The sequence below is a fragment of the Salmo salar genome, chromosome ssa01, assembly GCF_905237065.1.
Source record: "Salmo salar chromosome ssa01, Ssal_v3.1, whole genome shotgun sequence".
Taxonomy (NCBI): domain Eukaryota; kingdom Metazoa; phylum Chordata; class Actinopteri; order Salmoniformes; family Salmonidae; genus Salmo; species Salmo salar.
In genome coordinates this window covers 68,867,542-68,886,015 of record NC_059442.1, presented here as the reverse complement: position 1 = coordinate 68,886,015, position 18,474 = coordinate 68,867,542, and the positions used below count along the sequence as shown (strand labels likewise).

The following is an 18,474-nucleotide window of genomic DNA, read 5'->3' as shown; positions in this document are numbered from 1 at the left end:
CTTCTATGTGACTTTGACCATTGAATATGGGTCTGTCTAATGGTTATGCATGTTGTATGCACTTAGCAAGCATTTCTCAATATTCCTCTTTACAATGATAGGCTGTTATATGACATACTGAAAGGCTATATATTACAACATATGAGTACAAATTATATTTATGTCTCATATATCGTTCCAGCACAAGCTTTTCATTGTATCCATTGGGAAACATTTCCGTTTCTCTCTGTCTCTCTGCATGCTTCTCATTGAGAAAGGATTTTTAGGAATGGCGGTTGGTTTTCTTGTGATTTCCTACATGCAACCCCCAACTGGTGTTGTTACATTTCTGTGCTCCTCAACCACCAGCCACCCCGAGCAACACCATTGGTCCTCGCCTAGCAACAACATGATAATGTGGCATAATGTGACACCCCCTGATGTATGATGGGGAGCTAGGGCCCCGCCCCTGAAGCTGGTGTCTGCGTCGCTATAAAAAAGAAAAAGGGATTTCACGCTCATATCGTTACATGGCTGGCGTCCGGAGAATAAACCTGTTATGTGTCCCTTGTGTGTGTGGCAGCCCTGTTCCTGACAAGAAAGAGGGATGATTATTTTCTCTCTTTTCTACTCTTCCTCTCAATACACATACGGTCACACACACACAAAAGCAGAGGCAGAAACAGCCAGGCATGCGCCGGTGAAGGACCGGGGCGCAAGCGCTCAGGTGTTGAAGCAAAGACAGAGAAAACAAAGATGGCCGTTCCCTTTTCCACGTTGCCATGTTTGACGTGAGCAGTGGACCTGAATGACATTGTAAATAAGATGTTTCTGTACTTTCTCTCTTGAAAAATCAAACCCAGTCTAAAGTTGTCTCTTACACTGCTCTGGATATCCTCCTCCTTTCTTCCTTTTCTCTCCCTTCCTCCCTCTTTCTCTGTCTCTCTTTTCAACAAAGAGCCATTATGTTTGGTGAAACAAAAGGTCCCCTGATCCCATTTCACCCTCCATCAAAATGTCACTGGCCTCAGATGGCATAATGACCACAGTGTAGGGACAAAGAATCTCAGTTATTTTATCAGCACATTTGAAGAACTGGTATAGGGGGAAAAGGAAACCAGCTTTCATTCATTTGTTTTCTCTCGGCATAAGCATTAGTATGTCGGTGATTAGGACCTTTTCTCCTTTCTTTCTGATAATGTATGACCCAAAAAGTTATTGTTGTGATTTTTAAAAAGACACCGACAGCAGTTAGTATTCCAAAGCTATACAATCAGCCATCTTTTGTACAATAATAGAGTTAAATTGAAAAAAAGGCTCAGATCTGAATATGATTGGATAGGTCTTTTACTTCCTCCCCCTTCCTCTCCCGCGTGTGTGTGTGTGTGTGTGTGTGTGTGTGTGTGTGTGTGTGTGTGTGTGTGTGTGTGTGTGTGTGTGTGTGTGTGTGTGTGTGTGTGGGACAGAAAATTACCATCAGGGCCATCACACCTCCCCCTTAAGTCCATCCTCTACACTGTCTCCCCTATCCCATCTCTCACTTGGGCACTTCCAGCTAGTGGGTTGGGGGAAGTACACGCACACTCACAGCCGTACACACACCCGCACTCTCCCTCACATTCCCCGTCCCTGCCTACCCCAGCTGGCTCCCTCACACTCCATTCATACACACAGACACTCACTCACACACACTCTCTCTCTCTCTCTCTCACACACACACACACACACACACACACAGATCCACGCGGAGCACCGACCCAGGTGCCGCCATGGACCAGGAGGGGAACGTGAAGAGGACAGCTAGAAACAGAGGGTGGTTACCGTAGTAACTGGATCTCTCCTCTTCACCTCTGTGCCTGATGATGCTGTCTCTCCATCCGGCTTCTCTTCTCTCGCTTCTAGATACACTACCTCTACACTGACAGTGGATGACACAGAAACAGGAGGGGCTGGTTTCTCATCTTTTCACCCTAACTGAGAAGGGAACCTTATTCTCCGACACTCTCCTTGTCAGGACGGAACCCTACACTTTTTCCCTTTCCTTATCTTTTTCTCTGAGATCGTTGGCTTCCACTTCCCTGGGATTTCTACCCTTTTTATTCCGCCATGGCTCACGCAGCCTCCGCATTGAAGAAGAACCGGGACGTGGATGTCAATGCTATCGAGGATGAGAAAGAAAAGAAAAGGAGAATTAAGAAACTTGCGTCCCGGGAACAAAAGAGAAAGGTACTATCCCTGGAGCGAGACTCCCGGCTCAGCCACATCCCCATTGTGTTCATATGGGCAGCACACACACACGCACATGCAGCATGTGTGTGTGAGTGTGTGTTTGAGTGTGTGTTTGAGTGTGTGCTCGAGGTCATGTAACCTTGTTGAATTTCACCTGTTAGTAAAGTATCTGCCTGGGCCTTCGTGGTGCGCAGTGATAAGGTCACACTTGGAATTTCTAACAGCAGTGTCTGATTTACAGCATAAGCACAGGGCTCCCCCAAATACTACAACATCACCACCACTGTCTTATTCCAAAATCAGCATCTCTTAGTGTGCTGATTCAAAAAACCTTGATCTTACAGCTTTTAAAGTGGACAGGGGTATGGTACTGATCCAAACTATTCTGGGTTCCTTAGTGATCCAAAGAGTTCTGTACTGTTCTGGGCATGTGGTTGTGTTGTGGTCCAGTTGAGAGCATCTGTGTGAGGCTGGATGGCTGCACAGACGTCCATGTATAATGCGTATTGATGTCATTTATTGATGACAAAGCTTTTCATATGATGGAGGAGGATACACGTGTTTTAATGCTTGTTATTTTACCTGCTGTATGCACATCACTCTGGATGTGTTGCTGGACAAATAGCTCGAGTTCATAAATAGCTAGAATATATCGTGAGTAAAGCATCCACTGCTTGATGTTGACGGGATGCAATTATTTCACCCATGAGATCTATTCAATAAGGCTGACATTTATTGTCATTGGTCTGTCGGTTTTAATTATGGTCCATAGATAATGTTATTGGACCCCAGCATAAACAATGTTGGCTTTATTACATTTCTGAAAATGTTATTTATTTAACAAAAAACTTTTAGGTGGCTGATTGAAGTTCTTTATTTGTGTACATTATCTTTGTGTATATAATCTTTGTGTGTGTGTTTGAGAGTGTGTTTGTTCCTGATGTCCATGTGAGACATTATTATCGTTATTATAAAGACTCATATTTCATGTGAGGCTGAGGGAGCTCTTCTTTATTTATTGATTGGTGCAAGTTTGGCAGGCTCCACTCTGATAATCAGTTTTCCCTTCGTCCTGTCCTCATGCTTCTTTCCCCCTCTTTCTCTCTGTGACTTTCTCTCTCTCTCTTTATCTCTCTCTCTGTTTCCTCTCTCTCATTGTCTCTTTCTCTTTCATGTACACAAACAAATGCATAAACACCTAATATGCTCCTTTTGTTGATAAGCGGAAATGGAAATGTGTTTAATGCACACACACCACATGCCTAATAACAAACACACAGGACCCTCAAAAACCTTTCCTTTTTCATTTTTTTTTACACTACTGTATTAGCCTTGTTGTTTTCTGCTCCAGAACATCCAGTCTATCTCCTATCCTGATTTTATTCTACGTTATGGGCTTGGCTGAGCTTAGCCTGTGTTGTTTACTGTACTCCTGTCTGGTGGGCCTCCGATGGGAGCGAGAAAGAGAAGGATAGAGAGGGGAGAGAAAAGGAGAGAGATAAAAAGAGAAGGAGCGAGAGAGAGATTGGGAGAGAGAAAAAAAGGAGTGAGAGAGGAGGAGAAAAAGAAGGGGAGAGAGAGAGAAATTGCTGACTGAGGAGCCTGCCTGCCTCTCTTATCAGCCTTCACTCAGTGTTGTATGGGCCTAATGGAGTGGAGGTGTTGGTTGGATTGTTTTTGGCAGAGGAGACCACTAACCTTCTTCGCCGCCGAAGGAGATGCTGTGCATGGGGGTATCGCAGCCTACCAGTGAATGAGATACCTCCTACTGACACGGACACAGTGAGGGGGAACATGGGAGAGGTCAGGCAAATCAAGCCCAGACCTTATACTAGAAGCAAAGGAGGGGGAGGGAGGGGTCACTGTTACCTTATCACACAGGTTATCATACCACCTTTACCTACAATGTTATTATCGCAGAGATTCTCTTAGAGCTCGGTTATAGCAACAGTAGTAAGAAGAGACTCCTGTAGGTGTTAGAGAGGAAAAGGAGACCTAGGAGGAAGCAGCCTTTAGGGATGATGGGAGGCACTCATCCTCCTCTTACCAGACTGAGCACGTGTAGCTCACAAAATGGGAGTCTCCCCCACCCTCCCTCTCTCTCTCTCTCTGTCTACCTCTTGCTCTCTTTCTATGTCTACCTCTCTCTCTCTCTCTCTCTGTGTGTTTCTCTGTCTCTCTCTCTCTCTCTCTCTCTCTCTCTCTCTCTCTCTCTCTCTCTCTCTCTCTGTCTATCTCTCTCTCTCTGTCTACCTCTCTCTCTCTGTCTACCTCTCTCTCTCTCTTTCTCTGTCTACCTCTCTCTCTCTCTGTCTACCTCTCTGTCTACCTCTCTCTCTCTCGTTCCTGTCTTTCCCTCCTCCCCCTCCCCCCTACCCATCCATAAAGATGGAGGTTAATGCATTCTGCACTCATGCATACCTAAGCTAATTGGATTGGCATTAGGAACACCACCCAGTATTACACAATTGTCACCAAGATGGCTGCTGGGAAGTGTGAGTTTAAAAATCCTGCCAAATGCCGGGTCGTAATTGTTACATAGCAGTGCAGCATGATTTAATCTACCTGATGGTAACATCACAGATTTTGTTGTCAGGCCACATGTTGAAGTGATGTGATGTAGGCTCTAGCACTTTCTTCTACTCAGAAACGTGAATGAATGATAATTATCATCCTTATCTGAAATAAATGATTGCTGTAAGAGGATTCAGATTCAGACTGATTTAGGAACAGTCCTTATCTAACACAAGAGATACAGTATGTGTAGAGAGAGAACGGTCCTTCCGTAACCCGCTAAAGGATAATTGCTGTGTGTGTTGCGGCTGATCCAGGACCAGTCCCAGGGGTGCAGTTGCGACCTAGAGAAAGAAAGCACTCATCAGTCAAATGGGCAGGCCACTCATCAAACTAAATGCTAAACTGCTAAACTGAAACCCTCTGCCCAGCTTTGCTTTTCAGGAACATCTACGCTGCTAGTGTAGTTTAACAATTCTGGTTAAAACGAAGTAAACACTTTATTTGATCTGATCATTGATTGCTTTTGTTCAGCTGCATTCAATATGCTGGCACCTCCAAAGTCTTAAGCCATTTATTTCTGGTGAACAGTAGACTGTTACCCATAGTCCTCAACCCTTCAATCTACGGTATACTGCCCTATTCTGAATGGGTATCTATCTCACTGCAATAGATCCAGTCTCCAAGGGCCTATGAGACACCATAACAGGGATTGTTGTAATTATCGATCGAGTGGCCCAGTCGTCTAAAGCTGTAACTGGAGGCTACACAAGACTGGTATGTTTGTCCTACTACTGGCATGGTACACCATAACCCATGTCATCTCTATGGTACACTAGAGATTGGAAGTGACTGGAAATGGGTCTGGTGTAGTGGAATAGAACACAGAGGATGTTACTGCAAAAAAATAGGCTCCAGTGTAGCTTTCATGTTATTGTCAAAATCCACCATGTTCTGGGTGTCATCTCAGAGATGGACAGTGTGAGACAGAGAGAGAGAGAGAGATGTTAGGCCTAAAGGTCATTTGAAGGTGAGTGGCGTCCTCCTCTCTTCTCTCAGCTCAGTGGTAGTCCTGTAGTCTGTTGCTGCTCTTTCTCATAGAGGCTGTCTCTGTCTCCGAGGCTGTATCGAGCATTAGCCTAGATGCTTATGCTGTGTGTATAAACTCTGAATCTCTCAGTTTGGTGTGTGTCGTAGCAGACTTTGATTGTACATGAGAGCTTTAATGGCAAGATTTATCTTGTATTATTCTCTAGTAATTTATTAAGACATATCAGCGTGACATTTTCCCTCTTGGTCAAATTCACAGAGAATAGCAGTCTTTTCATCCTTTGCCTACATAACAACAGAATAGCATAATCCTTTCATTCTTAGCCTACCTAGTAACAGATTCGCATTATTACATTATAAATGCAGTGTGTGCATCATAAATTCCACTTAGTATAAACATTTAAGGACAGACAGTATGGTTAGAGCCTTTTAAGGAAATATCATTATAGCCTTGCTTTGAAGCCATTGCTGCTCTACATACAATCCTGTAGGCGACTGTAGAACCAATCCTAAGGCATGAGATGATGTGTTTATAGAACTCAGAGAGAGACAGAGACAGAGAGAGAAAGAGGGAGAGGAGAGAAAGTGGGAGGGAGACCTGGCTCCTATTATTTATGCTGTTTAATGAAGTGCTCAGGGTTGGGGATGACATGGGCAAGAAAGGAGAAGAGGAGAAAGGGGGGATGGGGAGGAGATGAGAAGGCAGGACAGGAGAAGATCTGGAAAGGTGAAAAGGCGGGGAAAGGAGAGGTAAGGACGGGTGCGATAGTGAACTAAGGAGAGGAGAGAATGGGATAAAGGAAATATTAGAACTGACTAGAAATGGGTAGTGAAGAGCTAAAGGAAAGCATTAGGAATAGGCAGCTGAAGTGCCATAGGGATGCTGTGCATTTGAAGAGTTGAGCTCCCACCCCCACACAATACACACACACACATTAATGCAGTGATGAGTCCCCATCTTTCATCAACAGTAGCTAAAAGCTTAAGCCCACCTCCTCCCCCACAGCCTGCCTGCGCTTCCCGGCACGGCCCCTCAAACCCCCCTTCTCCCCCCCCTTCTCAATAGGATTGTCCCCCATATGCACTCGCTCATACACATACACAAGTATAGTTAAACACGTCCACACACACACACACACACACACACACACACACACACACACACAAGCCAGTTGGGGCCAACCACCAACCATAGCAGCAGGGCATGTGCACTGTGTTGTACAGCCTCCCTTTCTTCCCCCTGCCCGGCATCGTCACACTCATTAATCCCCCGCTGTGTATCAAGGCCAGGCCTCCTCCATCAGGCTCTTAACCCCCCCGTCCCCCGTCCTCGTCCCCGTCCCCCCCAAGAACACACATACCCTCGACCATGCTCCCCATTCCCCTCGCTCTCCAGCCAAACCCCTCCTCTCTATTGTGTGTAATGGAGAGTGTGTGTCTGTTATTGGCTTCTTAATCAATCTGTGTCATCCCACAAGGCGGAGGGAATAAATAAAATATATTTAACTAAACATTTCTATTAGAGCCATGCAAGATAATGACAAAAATCACAAAGGATATGCACTATCTTTTGTGTCATTTGAACAGTGTTTAGATTCTAGGCCTATATTTGAATATTTGAACTTTTATTAAGACCCTGGTTCTACCACCCACTCTGGCCATCCTTGGTCCCCAGAAATAGGCCTCTCTTTGTGGGCAGAGTCAGCCAGCCTGGCTCTGTATCCTGACGGTCTGGAAATGGGCTGTGTTGTGGGCAGATCGATGACAATCACAGAGCAGACACTCCTCCACAGTCAGCTCTCTCAAAGACACAGATTGATGATTAAAGACATAGATTGATGATTAGAGAAAAATGCATTCTGTCTCTCCAGCTACCCCCTTATCTACCCCCACGTGTTGGTGTCACACAACAATCAGTATGTCTCACATAAATGGCATCCAGTGTTTCAGCATTTATTTGGTTAGTCTTTGTTCTATTTTAAACATGGAGAGCTTGTTTTTCTATTTGATTCTGTGATCCTAGTTCTTCCTAGTACTTGACAGCTTTTAAAGTCCATCCATATAGATGTTTCCTTTTTTATATATTTGTACCACCTTATTCACAGGTCCTTGACAAATCATGTGAAATAGAGAGCTGGGTCCATTCTAATTGCTCTATATCTATGGCGCCTTGCTCTATACCAGACTGACTGAATTGATTGGACATTTTTAGACTATATGATTACCTGGTTTTGAATGTTCTGAGAGAATGAGTGGCATAGAGTGTGAATACTCTTTGTCCCAGACACAAACTGCTGTATCACTGCATGGACAAAAGCTTTGTTTTGTGTACAACAACCCCTCAGGAAAGAAATAATGTTTTCTCTTGGATGCAATTGAGCATGAAATGAACAGAGTCTTTGTTGCGGGGTAATTTGATTCTGCATGGAAATGTTAACATTTCTAGGATGTGTGTCACATGAGAAAACAGTGAAGGGAGGAGAAACAGAAAAGCAGTGGATAACACTGCCCACTAAACTATCTTGTGCTGTTCTGTGCTGCAGTGGCAATTTTAGCATGTAAATCTTGGTGGGGGTAAAATAAATAAAAGTGGAATGCATGCAAGCAAAGCCACTACACAACACAACACTAAACAATACATTAATTGCACTATAACGGTGACAAACGGTGCCCACAAACTGTTAGGGCCTACGTAAAACTGTCCCAACAGCAGTCCCAACATCTTACCGCTGCTACACCTGGCTATCAGCAGAGCCTTGTCTGGCAGTGAAACAGTTCATTCAGCCTCAGATACTGCCTTTTAAAAAAACATTGCTGATATGGCTGACTTGCTTAAAGAAATGTGGTTTCTACTGACAATTGAGATGTACAAACTATAGCATAAGGGGACAACAAGCGGATAAGAAGCAATCCGTAATATCGATGAAGACAATGAGCGAGTTAGGACAGATATAACGTTAGTCAATATAACTATTTGTTCAGCACTTTTGAAATGTACACTGACAGAATTCAGAACATGGGCCGTTCTTACAGTGCTCTCCCTGTACACCAAGTTAGAACCGTAGGATAAATAAAGGGGGCATATAGACAGACAATGAAAGCTCTTACAATATTCGATGACTACATTCCTCTAAAACAGGTTATAGGCTACAGTAAAACAGTCAGAACACTAGGCGAAATTAAGAGGGGTAAATAGACCAAATTATTAGGGTGAGGCACGTGGACTACTAACATCTTACTACACAACATACACTTAGTATTACTTTCTTAGCTACAGTATACATATCTCCCTGGCATATTACATTTTATGAAGCAGCATACAATACATTTTTGGACTCACATTGTTTTGCTCAGCTAACTTAAACAGAAAGGTGGTGTGGCTGTCCTCCAAGTTAACAGTTGTTTTGAGCGTGACACAAAACATGCTTCATTGACAGCATGGCCAATGCTGAATGTTTATCATTTTAAACTTGGAAAAGAGCCCCTTAATCCCAGATTTGGGACCACACAGCCACTTTCACTGATTCCTTCCAAACCACTCGTTGAATTTGCGATTTCCAACTTGTGTAATGTTTATGTCCAATGGCCGATGAGCACCGATACGTTTTATCTATAATTTCTCTTCATTATTACTCTTCATATGACAATAATTAATTAAAAAGGATTTGCCAGTAGATTGTCAACTTGATTCATGATGATGACTGCTTGTCTAGCTTGCTAGCTAAGATTGTAAAAGTATGATGTTGACGTGATCAGTCCAATCAAAGCGACTGTAGATATAACATGATTTGATGTCATTTTATCTGTGGCCAATGACCTTGAGCCTTCTTGAATGGGCACTTCTATGGGCACTTACACTTGGCAGTGACGTAAAGTCCCCATGAGTGACAGAACACTGAGCCATTCACGGCGCAACGCTCCGTATTTTCCGCTGGCTGCCCCACCACCACAGAAAGCACTGAGATAGGCTGAAACACCTGCCTTTTGGAGCTGCCTTACTCAAGAAAACAAAAAAGAGATGCAGCTTTATTAACTCAATGATATATATTATTTTTTACATTGTTTCCAAACTGATGTGTGAAATGTATTAATGCCAAAACAACATTATTTTGCTAAAAATGTGCAGGTCGCCCCTGCTGTAATGTAGTGCATTTGGCTATTGGCAGAGAGTAAAAGGTTCAGTATGGCTTCAAGGTGGGAATGGTATTACCATTGTTGTGTATAAATTATGCATCCTTATGTCATATTTCCGCATAATGAGCCTGTGGTCACTGCAGTGTGTGATGCCTTATTATACACACGATGATGAAGGGGGAGGTTATGGAGGGGAGAGGAGAGGGGTTGGACACAAGAGGCTTCCTCCCAACCACACACACACACAGTACATTGAACCCAGCCCAGCTCCAGCCTAACCAGCTGTGTTGCATACTCACACGTGTGGGAACAGCATCTGCCTGAGACAGAGACAGAGAAAGCAAAGCCCTCATGCTTATTAATGTTTGATGCTGAATTATTTAATACAGGCACTTTCAAAACATGCTACAGAGCCTCTTGTCAACAGTCAGCGATTACTGTTTGATGGTGTGGTATTTAAGAGGTGCGGGTCACAGTCAGAAAAAAACACACTGAAATCGATGTAAGAAATGACTGTACAGAATTTTCTCTGCAAAGTAATGACAGTTATTGAGTATGTACATTTACTAAAAGGAGTGGTATAGGTTAAACTTTATTTAAATGTTTTATTACAGTCGTTCAAAACAAACTGCCTGTGTAGACTGGTTCTATGGTCTCAATTGGCTTGATGGATGTTTGGTTCCCTTGGCTGAACAATTACCAGAATTTATGTTTGTCTTTGAGTTCAATTGCCCTCTGAGGTCACTGGCCTGTGTTAGGAATCAATCAATGATAGCAAGGGCAAGAATGTGGAAAGAGGGAGAGGAACATGAAGGAAAAGACTCGGCAAGAGAAAGGAGAGAAATGGAGAAACAGATAGTATAAGGAACTACAGAGAGAGGATCAAATCAAATCAAATTGTATTGATAAAAAAAAAACGGGTTTAGCAGATGTTATTGCGGGTGTAGCGAAATGCTTATGGAAATAATACATACAAAACTAAATACTGCAACGTTTCCTAAGAGCTAGAAGCGAGGCAGCCCTCTCTGTCGGTACCAAAGGAGATGGATAAAAGGAGAGAAAACGAGGTTGAGACAAGGAGAAGTTGAAGGGAGAGAAAGAAAGAGTATACCGGTAGGCTATATTGAAATAAATGAGTGTGAAAGAGAGGAGAGAGGGATGGGGTCGCGAGGGCCTTCCACACACACTGGAGAGTAGCTACAGTAGCTACACACACTGGAGAGATGGGAGTGGGTGGTCTCAGCAGAGTTACTGATGATGATGAGGATGAGGAGGAGGAGGAGGAGGAGGAGGAGGAGGAGGAGGAGAGAGACTCATTCCTCTCTGGACAGTACACCACAATATCTACTTGGCAAAACAGCTAATTTCTTAATCCTGCTGCTACTCTACAATTCCACAAATACAGCAAAACATGTCCATCCACATAACTCAGTAAAATGCACACTTGTCTTTTGTTATGATCTTTGACTTCTATTATGATCACATACATGTAACTGCCAACATAAAGGAAACACTTGAGTAAATGAGGGATACAAAGTATATTGAAAGCAGGTGCTTCCACACAGTTGTGATTTTCACAGTTAATAAAGCAATTAAAATCCCTCATGCTTAGGGTCATGTATAAAATGCCCAGTTGCCTATTACTTTGGCTACCATGGCTAGAAGAAGAGATCTCCGTGACTCTGAAAGAGGGGACTAAATTGAGCATAGGGGGTTTAAAGGGTTTGTGTGTGTGTATGGGTGTGTCTCAGTCACCAGATCTCAACCCAATTGAACTCTTACGGGAGATTCTGGAGCTGCGCTTTCCACCACCATCAACAAAACAATTATGGAATTATCTCATGGAAGAATGGTGTCACATCCCTCCAATAGAGTTCCAGACACTTGTAGAATCTATGCCAAGGTGCATTGAAGCTGTTCTGGTGACTCAATGGTGGCCCAACGTCCTATTAATCACTTTATGTTGGTGTTCCATTAATTCTGTTCATACTGACAAAGAAGAAATCCCTTACAAAAAAGATTGCAGTTTTGAAACTGCAGTAAAACTGCAGTAACTACAGTCGACTGGGGTATTTTGGACGCGGCAATTGCAGAATAAATGCAGGGTACTGCAGTTGAACCTCATTTATACTGCACTCTGAGTGCAGTTCAGTGGAGGCTGCTGAGGGGAGTACGGCTCATAATAATGGCCAGAATGGATTCACTCCATTCCAGCATTATACTCCATTCCAGCCATTGTTATGTTTTGTCCTCCCCTCAGCATCCTTACACTACAAAATTACTGCAGTAAAAAAACGGTGCATAGTGCAGTTATACTGCACTCTAACTGCAGTTATACTGCAGTTATACTGCAATATTTTTTTGTAAGGGATGCAACATTATCCCTGTTAGTAGTATGATTATTGCAGAGCACCCTGCCCCAGACTGTCTTGATGTTCATTTTTTAGCTCACAAACTACATACCTTTGCTATGGTGATTTATTTGATTAATTCTTGTCTCTCACTTTTGTCTCACATGGTCTATTCAGCTCTTCTCTGTCCTGCTCCCAGATATCAACCAAGTGCTATTCACCAAGCATAGGCTTATTCACGCACCTGTAAGGAGAACCATCCTACTGCAGTTTGATCCAGCCCTGCTGTCTCTATTTAGATATTGGGAGCACATATGCATTTGCCTTTTGCCTTTGTGGATTTAGTCTTACACAGTCTGGTGCATTTTAGAGTTGAAGAACACCCGCTATAGATACACATGCTTGCTTGAGCATCTTTATTCATTATTGTCTCTCACTTTTGTCTCCCATGATCTATTCACCAAGTCCTGCAGTTTGAACTAGCCCTGCTGTCAATATTTCGACATTGAGACCACATATGCATTTGCATAGTGAATTTTAGAGTTGAAGAACATCAACTACAGATACACATGCTTGTTTGAGCATTTTGAAGACTCAATTCAATGTAGAATTAGTTTGACAGGTGACAAACAGATTATTTTACTATTGTAACATGCAGTGGTGATAATTCTATTGATCCCTGTCAGGAGCCAAGGCTTTTGCAATAGATGGAGTTCTTGTCTCTGGACCACACAAACTGTATATTGTATTCTGCAAAGGCACTTGTCTCTCTCTACATCAGTCAGCTACATTGGTGACCAGGGTGGGATCCTTTGGTTACACCTATGGGGCCTGGGCACACACATGCTCCTAGAGAGAAGGGGGAATACCGAAGCATGCGTTGATGACAGTTTTACCGTCTCCATCAGAGGCCCAGTGTAACAGGCGTCGTAAGGATTAGACCAAGGTGCAGCGGGAACGTGTATACTCATCTTCTTTATTAAATCAAAAGAAGGACAAAAACAAACAAATCACGTATACAAAACAACGAACGACACTGAACAGTCCTGTCAGGTGCACAGACACAAAACAGGAAACAACTACCCACAAATCCCATTACAAAAACACCCCTATACATAGGACCTTCAATCAGAGGCAACGAGGAACAGCTGCCTCCAATTGAAGGTCAATCCAATGAACTAAACATAGAAATGGATAGACTAGACTGAACATAGAAATACACTAACATAGAACATAGACCAAAAAACCCCGGAACATATAAAACAAACACCCCTCTTGCATAAGTACATAGCCCAACAAACCCCGAACCACATAAAACAAACACCCCCTGCCACGTCCTGACCAAACGACAATAACAAATAACCCCTTTACTGGTCAGGACGTGACAGTTCCCCCCCCCCCCAAAGGTGCAGACCCCGGATGCACCTAAAACAACAAAACAAATCTTAATCCAATAACTCTAAACACAAACAAAAAATAATCCCCAACTAAAGGGAGGGAAGGGAGGGTGGCCACCGTCACCGACGGTTCTTGTGCTACACCCCCCCTTCCCCAACCCCCTACTACAGAGGTGGCTCAGGCTCTGGCCTTACTCCCCAAACTACCCTGTCCACCCCCGCTAAATACTCATTCAACTTTACCCCTCCCGAAGTCTCTGGGCTATGGCACATCGCTGAAGACCTCGGGCTGATGTGCGTTGCTGGAGACCTCGGGCTGAAGGGCGACTCTGGCTGTGCCGATTCCGGACTGTAGGGCGACTCTGGCTGCTCCGATTCCGGACTGTAGGGCGACTCTGGCTGCTCCGATTCCGGACTGTGGGCCGTCTCTCTCTGGACGAGGCACTGTCGCCGGACACTCTGGACGAGGCACTGTCGCCGGACACTCTGGACGAGGCACTGTCGCCGGACACTCTGGACGAGGCACTGTCGCCAGACACTCTGGACGGGGACTGCGCACTGAAGACCTGATGCGTGGAGCTGGCTTAGGAAGTGCCAGACTAGGGACACGCACCACAGGGCTAGTGCGAGGAGCAGGACGAGCTGGACTGGGCTGACGCACTGGAGGCCTGGTGCGTGGGGCTGGTAGTGCAGGTACCAGACTGGAGACAAGCACCCCAAGGCTAGTGCGAGGAGCGGGAACAGGACATCCTGGACTGGGCTGATGCACTGAAGGCCTGGTGCTGGCTTTGGAGACGCCAGACTGGAGACACGCACCTCAGGGCTAGTGCGGGGAGCGGGAACAGGATACACTAGGCCATGAAGGCGCACTGGCGTTTTTTGGGGGGCTGCCTCTCAGGCTTCCATGCCAACCGTGTTCCAACAAAACACTCCCGGTCCTCTCCAGCCTTCCTCCATGGTCCCTCTCCAGCTAGGATCTCCTCCCAGGTCCACGACTGCCGATAGCTCCTCTCCAGCTCCTTACCCCGCTGCTTGGTCCATTGGTGGTGGGTAATTCTGTAACGGGTGTCGTAAGGATTAGACCAAGGTGCAGCGGGAACGTGTATACTCATCTTCTTTATTAAATCAAAAGAAGGACAAAAACAAACAAATCACGTATACAAAACAACGAACGACACTAAACAGTCCTGTCAGGTGCACAGACACAAAACAGGAAACAACTACCCACAAATCCCATTACAAAAACACCCCTATACATAGGACCTTCAATCAGAGGCAACGAGGAACAGCTGCCTCCAATTGAAGGTCAATCCAATGAACTAAACATAGAAATGGATAGACTAGACTGAACATAGAAATACACTAACATAGAACATAGACCAAAAAACCCCGGAACATATAAAACAAACACCCCTCGTACATAAGTACATAGCCCAACAAACCCCGAACCACATAAAACAAACACCCCCTGCCACGTCCTGACCAAACGACAAAACAAATAATCCCTTTACTGGTCAGGACGTGACACCCAGGCTTTTGGCATAGATGGTATAGCTCTCATTTCTGAACTGAAACATAGTAAGATTATGCCCTCAACAGCACTTGATATACATTGATTGGTAGGTTTCACCATACCCAGCTAGCAATGAGAAATCGGCCCAGAAGCGGACCTCTTCCGGGAGGCCACAATTTATTGAATCAGCCAGGTATCGTGTGTCGGACTCGGCCCGGAATCAAAATGACTGACTGCCCAGAATTGGCCCAAGTACATTGGGCTGTTTCCATCTACCGGAATTCAGCCGACATTGTCGGCATCTTACCAGGATCCCCGCAGAAGCGGCCCGATGCAAATTTAAATAAAGGAATAAAAAATTACCCGACTTAGTAATTTTAAATATTAATATTATACATTTTATGCATAGAAATTATACCCATCCACAAAAAATGTCTAATGTTATTTATCAATAAATGTACCCCCTTTTTGTCATATCCAATTGTCTGGTCCCATCGCTACTCCTCCCGTACAGCCTCGGGACAAGCAAAGGTCGAGAGCCATGCGTCCTCCGAAACACAACCCAGCACAGCCGCACTGCTTCTTGACACGATACACGCCTAACCCGGAAGCCAGCCGTACACCTGGTGACCGTGTCTGCGTGCATGCACCTGGCCCGCAACAGGAGTCACGGCAGCGCGATGGGACAAGGAAATCAAAGCTGGCCAAACCCTCCCCTAACCCGGAAGACGCTGGGCCAATTGTCCGTCGCCTCATGGGTCTCCCAGTCGCGGCCGGCACGGGTATCAAACCAGCATCTGTAGCAACGAAGTATGCACAGCGATGCAGTGTCTTAGACAGCTGCGCCACTCGGGAGGCCCCATCCATAAAGTTTTGAATGCTTATCAATTGCCTTGCACAAAGTAACAAAATACTAAAATACTACTTAAACAAGAATTTAATTTAAATGTTAATTACATTTTTTTGATCACAGAAACAATGAGAAAATATGGAAAAATAATTAAATAATGAAATGTTCATTATATAAAGCAGCCCGTGTAATCATCTGCCAGAGAGTAGCCACAATCGGCCCGAGCTCCAAGTAATACATTTGGGCCAGATAACTCACACCGGAATCGGCCCGAGCTCAATCCCTGCATCCTAGCCATAAGTAATACTGCTGAAGGCGGCCCAGACTCGGGTCACATTACGTCAGCCGAGTCTGACTCTCAGCCGAGTGCCCCGACTCTCAGCCGGAACCGGCCCAGATCCACTGTGCTAGCTGGGTATTTAGATACTTCAAACACTGGCTAAGACAACTTTTGGTATTTGTCACCATACTTATTAAATGGTGAAACACTATTTATAATGGTGTACTTTGTTGTAATGTACAGTTGAAGTCGGAAGTTTACATACACCTTAGCCAAATACATTTAAACTCAGTTTTTCACAATTGCTGACATTTAATCGTCGTAAAAATTCCGTCTTAGGTCAGTTAGGATCACCACTTTATTTTCAGAATGTGAAATGCCAGAATAATAGTAGAGACAATGATTTATTCAGCTTTTATTTCTTTCATCACATTCCCAGTGGGTCAGACATTTACATACACTCACAAGTATTTGGTAGCATTGCCTTTAAATTGTTTAACTTGGGTCAAATGTTTTGGGTAGCCTTCCACACGCTTCCCACAATAAGTTCGGTGATTTTTGGCCCATTCCTCCTGACAGAGCTGGTGTAACTTAGTCAGGTTTGTAGGCCTCCTTCCTCACACACGCTTTTCAGTTCTGCCCACAAATTTTCTATAGGATTGAGGTCAGGGCTTTGTGATGGCCACTCCAATACCTTGACTTTGTTGTCCTTAAGCCATTTTGCCACAACTTTGGAAGTATGCTTAGGGTCAATGTCCATTTGAAAGACACATTTGTGACCAAGCTTTAACTTCCTGACTGATGTCTTGAGATGTTGCTTCAATATATCCACATAATTTTCCTTTCCTCATGATGCCATCTATTTTGTGAAATGCACCAGTCCCTCCTGCAGCGAAGCACCAACACAACATGATGCTGTCACCCACGTGCTTCGCGGTTGGGATGGTGTTCTTCGGCTTGCAAGCATTCCCCTTTTTCCTCCAAACATAACGATGGTCATTATGACCAAACAGTTCTATTTTTGTTTCATCAGACCAGAGGACATTTCTCTAAAAAGTACGATCTTTGTCCCCATGCGCAGTTGCAAACCGTAGTCTGGCTTTTTTATGGCAGTTTTGGAGCAGTGGCTTCTTCCTTGCTGAGGGGCCTTTCAGGTTATGTTGATATAGGACTCGTTTTACTGTGGATATAGATACTTTGAACCCGTTTCCTCCAGCATCTTCACAAGGTCCTTTGCTGTTGTTCTGGGATTGATTTGCACTAGTCGCATCAAAGTACGTTCATCTCTGGGAGACAGAAAGCATCTCCTTCCTGAGCGGTATGACGGCTGCGTGGTCCCATGGTGTTTATACTTGCATACTATGGTTTGTACAGATGAATGTGGTACCACCTTCAGGCGTTTGGAAATTGCTCCCAAGGATGAACCAGACTTGTGGAGGTCTACTATTTTTTTCTGAGGTCTTGGATGATTTCTTTTGATTTTCCCATGGTGTCAAGCAAAGAGGCACCGAGTTTGAAGGTAGGCCTTGAAATTCATCCACAGGTACACCTCCAATTGACTCAAATGATGTCAATTAGCCTATCAGAAGCTTCTAAAGCCATGACATAATTTTCTGGAATTTTCCAATCTGTTTAAAGGCACAGTCAACTTAATGTATGTAAACTTCTGACCCACTGGAATTGTGATACAATGAGTGATAAGTGAAATAATCTGTCTGTAAACAATTGTTGGAAATTTGTGTCATGCACAAAGTAGATGTCCTAACCGACTTGCCAAAACTATAGTTTGTTAACAAGAAATGTGTGGAGTGGTTGAAAACAAGTTTAATTACTCCAACCTAAGTGTATGTATACTTCCAGCTTCAACTGTATATGCATGAAACATACATCATGGAAAACATGTCTCACACTCAGTTATAGTTAGTAGAATGATGAATGGATTTCCAAGATTTTAGCACCGTCAACTTTTAGAAGGAAAGTGAATAATTTAAACCACCTAAATATACTCGCATTCACTGAACATTTAGTATTTGAAACTCAAACGTTCATTTCCCAACTGCTTTTACTATAATCCTACAGGCTCTTTATCATTCTCAAAACATTATATTCCAATGCATCCAACATTATGCATTCCCACCATGGTATTGGGCAGCTTCTATTTGAGGATTCACCTGGTT

At 44.0% G+C, this 18,474-nt stretch overlaps 1 protein-coding gene across 48 annotated transcripts in view; it reads left to right on the top strand.

Annotated features, from left to right (window-relative positions):
- Positions 1 to 1,524: 1,524 nt before the first annotated feature.
- The window catches only part of LOC106607745 (ankyrin-3), a 148,641-nt gene continuing 131,691 nt past the window's right edge, over positions 1,525 to 18,474 (top strand). For 36 of the 48 annotated variants that reach the window (XM_045721525.1, XM_045721585.1, XM_045721505.1 and 33 more), the window contains exon 1: positions 1,526 to 2,205. In XM_045721525.1, coding sequence (XP_045577481.1) covers positions 2,086 to 2,205 — 120 coding nt within the window. In that variant the 5' untranslated portion in view covers positions 1,526 to 2,085. Of the gene's footprint in view, positions 2,206 to 18,474 lie in introns of all 48 variants that reach the window. The other 12 variants (XM_045721624.1, XM_045721601.1, XM_045721618.1 and 9 more) reach the window with 3 other exon arrangements.